This window comes from Squalius cephalus (assembly GCF_949319135.1).
Source record: "Squalius cephalus genome assembly, chromosome: 22".
In the NCBI taxonomy this organism is placed as follows: Eukaryota; Metazoa; Chordata; class Actinopteri; order Cypriniformes; family Leuciscidae; genus Squalius; species Squalius cephalus.
The window spans coordinates 716,081-722,496 of NC_137143.1; the positions used below are offsets into that span (position 1 = coordinate 716,081).

At 37.1% G+C, this 6,416-nt stretch overlaps 1 protein-coding gene across 2 annotated transcripts in view; it reads right to left on the reverse strand.

The window, feature by feature from the left end:
* avil (advillin) overlaps positions 1-2,622 on the reverse strand; it is a 28,232-nt gene extending 25,610 nt beyond the window's left edge. The window contains exons 1-3 of one of the 2 annotated variants that reach the window (XM_079857226.1): positions 2,531-2,622; positions 2,025-2,073; positions 1,862-1,930 (exon numbers count right to left, since the gene is read on the reverse strand). In XM_079857226.1, the coding sequence (XP_079713352.1) occupies positions 1,862-1,921 (60 nt within the window). In that variant the 5' untranslated portion in view covers positions 1,922-1,930; positions 2,025-2,073; positions 2,531-2,622. The remainder of the gene's footprint in view (positions 1-1,861; positions 1,931-2,024; positions 2,074-2,530) is intronic. The other variant, XM_079857225.1, reaches the window with a different exon arrangement.
* Positions 2,623-6,416: the final 3,794 nt, after the last annotated feature.

Consider the following 6,416-nt stretch of genomic DNA (forward strand, 5'->3'; position numbering starts at 1 on the left):
TCATTTTACATCTTATGAAAAGGGCATTATACCAGCCCTTTAAAAACTGTGATCTGGGGCTGGATTCACGAAACATTCTTAATAAAAAAATTCTTCTTAACTGCGATTTTCTTCTTATTTTCTAACTCAAGAAAAAATATAAGAACATTTTGTATTCCCAAAAAATCTTCTTAAGAATGTTCTTTTTTAAGAGTGTATTTTTTAAGAATTGCACTTAGGAATATTCTTACAAACTTCTTAGAATTTATCTTAAGAATTTTCTTAACTTCTTTCTTAAAGGAACACTGTGTAGGAATTTCTCCCATCTAGCGGTGAAACTGTATTTTGCATTCAAACGAATAGTGCTCTCTAGCGCCTCGCTTTTTCAAATGCGTGTTGCAACTACGGTAGCCGTTATGTGCCAAGAAGCTATGACAACATGTCTTCCAATAGCACTTCATCGAGTTTAACTATACATGTTCTACTGTTATGCTGCCTATATAATGAATTACACAACCAAGCAATGAAAAAAAAGCTTTTAATTTAGACCGTAACATTGACTTACCTGTCAAGAAGAAAGCAGGGTGTCCCTTTCAAAGTCTTTCTACTTCATTAGCTCTTTCCACCTGGGAAAGACTATCCCTATATTTACCCTCGTTTTTTGAATTCGCTGGTCACGTTTCATTTTAAATAAAGTTTTTTGCTTTTTTGGGCGACGAGGATTCCTTGTCCTGTGGCTCGGCATAAGCAAGATCCTGCATTATGAAGTACCGTGCAGTGCAGCCTTCCAGATGTGCCGGGGCCGTGACCAGCGCCTTCGATCTCCTTGTCCGTTCCAACTGGTTTCAGTCACGTGACGCTGGCTCTGAACGAACACGCATTGTGGAAACGCGCTGAGGTAGGCTAGTGCTTTTTGTCCCTCTCTGCTATTATAGTTTTTCAAGATGGGGGAATGACATGGAAGCCTCCTTGGACTTACCCTTCCAATGTAAATAAAGATAAGAAATTCTTCGCTTACGAGGATAAATCAGATCATTGGCAGAGGTACTTTTACACCAATGAGGACATATTTATGAATAAAGACTTTGATTTTAGCTAATAAAATACTTAAAAAACTACACAGTGTACCTTTAAGAAGGACGATTTTCATGAATCCGGCCCCAGGTGATTAATGCAATACAAAAGTTACTCCCTAAATTGGTATTCAATTGCATTCAATATTGTAAAAATTAAGCTTTATATACTGCATTTCATAAGAACATCAGAGAAGAAATCCAGAGTAAGGAAAGAGGCCTGATAATGTATTTACACTCCAAAGGCAAATCCATCCTTATGAGGAAAATTAAAGGAGCTTCAGAGAAGAAATGACCCTTAAAGAGCAAATATTCTGCTTTCCCTCATCTGTGTTTAGTGTGTAGTGTTGCTGTGTGATCATGAAAAAGCTCCAGATCTTCTCTATATCAGTGTCAGTGTTTCTGAACTCCTGAAACGCCTCCATTGTAGTCTTGAGTTTCTTCCGGAACGAACACGTCACAATATTCCTCATTATAATAATTCATGCGCAGAATAAAGGGGCGGGGCCTGGTTGAGTTAGCTAGTAGTGTGTTAAACTGGCACTTATGGTAAGGGGCGGGACATTTCCCAAAGAAGTTTCACATACTGTACATCCCATCATTAATACAATAGTTGGCTTATATTCTTGCACATTATATATGCAAATAGCACATTGCAGGTTGTATTGAGTGGGAATTTAAAAATGTCTTTATACTTGATCAAAAGATGTTCAAATCAGTGAACATTTAACAGCAGCGAAAACATTCTTCATGTACACATTTCTTCAATAGATTATGTATTAAATGATTCTTTCACCAATGAAACCCACCTCGATCCTCCAGATGAGTGTTCCCGGAGAGTGTGTGACGGCTCTGAACGTTTGCTGCATCTTTCAACACTAAAACACCACACAGAAAACAAACCTTTAATTCACTATCATTAGACCATTCCTTTATGTTGAAGAAGTTATTGCCAGTATTTTTCACACTCACAATAGTGTCCAAAAGTGATGTCCGGAGGGGAGATTTGTTTTTAATGACTCTACAAGTATATATTGTTGATTATTTCAAAAAATTAAATATGAGGGAAGAACAAAACACTAAACTTGGATAAGGTTTATCTGACTAAATTATTTGGTTAAAAAAAACTACAACTACATGTTTTATTTTACAATGCAAAAAAAGAAATAGAAAAACAAAAAGCTGACAGGAAAAGGCAAACATAATCAGTTATTAATATTTGGTTGGTTCACTCTTGTTTTTGCATGTGGCCAAAAATGATGTGGCACAATGTTTAATTACGTTATTATCACAAATATAACAATTGACTCAAAGCACAACTACGCAAAATGTTGACAAAAACATTTATAATAATATTTGAATAAAGTGTCACTTTTGGCCACTACTAAATATTTGATCATATTTAGCTCAATGTAAAATAGTTTCAATAACAGTTTAATATTGTTAAAGCAACATTCATTTTAAGTTTGAATAGTTACCTTGAAGCCTGAACAGTGATGTTTAAAGAAGACTCTCCTCAGATAGATTGAAACTGATGTGTTTAGTCCAGAGACAGTGAACAGATCTGGGTTTCTCTGATCCTATAGCAGAGAAGAAACTAAAATATGCCCTTTTTTGTCCATATCTTTGCTGCGATTGAACAGATGCTTCATTTGATTGTATTTGCCTGCTGTCACTCAAAGCTCCGCTCAGCAGCCAATCAGGATAAAGCTTCAGCCCAGTCTATGCAAATGAGCAATGTAAACAAACAGAGTTATTCAAAGGACAAGAAAAGAGTGATGGTGCAGGTGCTGATCTTCAGTGGGTCAGAGTCTGTTTACTGCCTCAAATCAATGCAACCACAGACTAACATATCTCAGATTATTAAAATACAGTCATTCAAACCATATGCAGAACGTCATTTCATATCGTTCCATTGGTTCTTTCTCTAGGATTGCAGAAATTATTTGGTGTCAATAGTCATGGTGGGATAAAACCTTTCTCAACTATTACACCAATTTCAGAAATAAGTGGTTACAAAATAGCAAAATATGTTGGATTACTGAATGTATTTAACTGAATTAAGCTATTAAAATTAAATAAAAACTAGATTCTTTGCCCTGTTTATTCTACACCAGTGGCGTTGCAAGAGGGGGGCTTTGGGGGCTTAAGCCCCTGATGTTTTGTCAAAGGCCCCATATCTTTTGGAATAAAGTATGTTTCACTTCACAAATAAAATAGGTTGTATAACATTTATTTTGTCATCCAAGTACTTGAAATCTGTCTGTCCATAATAAAAAACAGTGGTAGATGCTGGCTGTGCCCATGAGATTAACATTATTACAATGGTTTCCTATTTAAGATATACTGTACATCTTTGCCAATGACAGTGGAAACTATAAGCTCAATTTAACAACACAAGCACTCATAAACATATTGCCATTATTATTGCATAAATATATATTTGTAAACCTCGAATGTGTTTGAATATTTCCCCAGTATCAGCACTGGGACTTTTCACTGTTTGTATTACTCAATTTGCCTGTGTTTGCGTGACTTGCATCATTAAGCCAGTAGGTGGCGACACGTTACTGTCTTTATGAGTGAGCAATTGAACCATTAATTGAACTGATTAGTCTAAAAACATTGATTAATTTAAGAAATTTAACAAGTTGCTGAAACTGATCTTTGATTCTCACACTAATTGCTAATTTATGCCTCTGGACACAGAAGGATTGCATTGGAATTTGATAGAAATGTAACATCTATGCAAAATAATCCTTGAATCGTTTCTCATTTAAGGCCATTCCTGTTTGGAAAATGTGATTGTGTATTGTCAACAATAAGCATAAACATTCTGCATTTTCTATTTTGTAGTGTGGATCATTCATTGCGACACTGATTCTCATGTTTAAAGGTGCATTGCGCAAGTCTCTGAGTTTTTGCAGAACTATGCCCCCTTCTGGCGACACACGAAACTGCAACCAGAGTTGTGCACGCGGTTACATGGAGTTTGCGTTGGGGTTTGGGATGAACTAGAAGCCGGTCTCTTTGAATCCATCTTCTACTTTTGCAAAAGTCGCTCGAGTTGTCTTCGCTGATGCGGATAATGGCGGCGAATACACAAACCTGCCATTATAGAGGCAATCGCAGTGATCATAGAAGGGCTCATTCAGCCCATCAGGCAATTGTTTAAGCATGTATGGGTTAGAAAAACGGGTATTTTTAACATGAAAAGTTGCTTAATGCACCTTTAAGAATCTGTTTGATAAATAATTTATGCTACTGCCCACTGACATGCTTTTAAAGCTATTGTTATGCCCCCCAACCCCTCTTGCAAGATCACATTTGGGACCTCGGTATTTGGAAAAACCCTGAGTACGGCCTTGATTAAGAATATTAATAAAAGAAACGAAGAAGACAGCAAGCTGCCAAACGGACTGGTCAAGAGGAAAAGCGATGGTTATAGCCAAAACAGACAACTGGAGTACTGGTAATCATTGTGTTTTGTTCATACAGTGTGTTCAGGTGGTTGTTCTCAGGGGCTGAGCCCCTAATCGCAACGCCCCGTCTCCCAACTTTGTGGGAAGGGTTTGGGGATGTTCCAGTTCCAGCATGACTGCGCACCAGTGCACAAAGCAGGACCATAAAGACATCCTTTTATCCAAAGCGACTTGCATTGCATTTCAAGGTACACATTTACATTCTTATCAGTTCTTGCTTTCCCTGAGAATAGGCTTTATGCACAGCTGCACTACTTCCTGAACTTCAGCCAGCTCCTTTGTTTCCTGTCTGCCATTATTGGACAAACTGATTAATCCCGGTGTGTCTGATTATTGTTGTTGTGACTACTGAGGTCAGGCACACCTGGATTAATCAGTTTGTCCAATAATGGCAGACAGGAAACAAAGGAGCTGGCTGAAGTTCAGGAAGTAGTGCAGCTGTGCATAAAGCCTATTGAACCCATGACCTTGGTGATGCAAGTGCCAACCCTCTACTGTTTGAGTTATAGGAAAGCTAATACAGAGAGAATAAAAGCCTTCTTTCTTTGCGTTTACATTTGAAACTCTTCCCCCACACACTGACGTAGATTTGTGGGGGCGTGTTTGAACTAAGCGTTTTAGGAAGGTGTGGCTGAGCCTTAACTTTTTTAAAGAATATCTCTTTAGGTTTTACACTTTGAGCTTTGAAACTCTGCAGATCTTATACTTGCACTAACAGCTACATAACACACTAAAGAAAAAGGAAAACAAGAAATCGCATCATATGACCCCTTTAAAGTTAATGTGCATGTAAAGACAAACATCCCAACACTTTTGCCAATATAGTGTACGACATTACTCTCCCTTACTATAGTGAAAGTTACTATTACTGTTTAAAAGTCATTTGTCGCGTAAAAGTAAAATTTAAAAAGTAAAATTTCCCTCAGAAAAGCTCCTGTCAGACCCACTGTGCTGCTTGATTGACTTTTAACGGTTTCTGCGCGAGGGAGAATCTTGTCTCTCGCGCACATTTAAAATATACTCTTTTATTCAAAAAAATATTAACGATAATATTAGCGTTTTTAGGGTCTGGTTGTATAATTGGTAACAGTATTTTAAGTAGATTTTTTAAAAATCTTTAATTTAAATGTAATGTGAAACCAAATTATTAAAAAGTCAGTGATGATCACATTTACCACCATAAACTTTAATTTAACCCTTCAAATCTGAGAAAATCAAGAAATCCCTGAATGCTGCTGAGAATAAGAATTTGGAATAAGGCTGTAACATAACAAAATGTGGAAAAAGTGAAGCGTTGTGAATACTTTCCGAATGCATTGTATTTCTCCCTGTACAGAATCTCTATCTGTCAAAGACAGATGAGACATTTAAGACATCTATAAGACGTTTAGGCTCTGTTGTGTAATGAATCCTCCACCATCGTCACGCGATCAGTGAACTGTGATTCCTGCTGTACTGTGTGCGACTGCAACTCATGCTGGATGAGCAGAGCAGACCTTTACAATAGTTTACAATGGTTTTCATTTTTTATAAAAACAGCAAACCGACAGTTGAGGCAGAATGTAGCGGTGGCATATTCTATGCTAATTTCACTCTCACGCTCCGTAATGGCGATATTATGAGACAGCTTTTCACTCTATGGGAAATCTCATTACATTTTAGTCTCGTGAGATCTCATGGCACGAGATCTCGTCACACCTCTAATAATCCACCATAGGCGTGTTAAATTAATTAGAAAAGTTAAGGAATCTTACACTATACATTTAATTTATGTTAAAGTTTATGGGACATGGCTTTTAATGGTAAGCCTTTTGTTTTGAAATCAGGCTCTCAAAGTATATCAAAATTTGGATTTAGATTTATCGCCAACAAATCGGATATC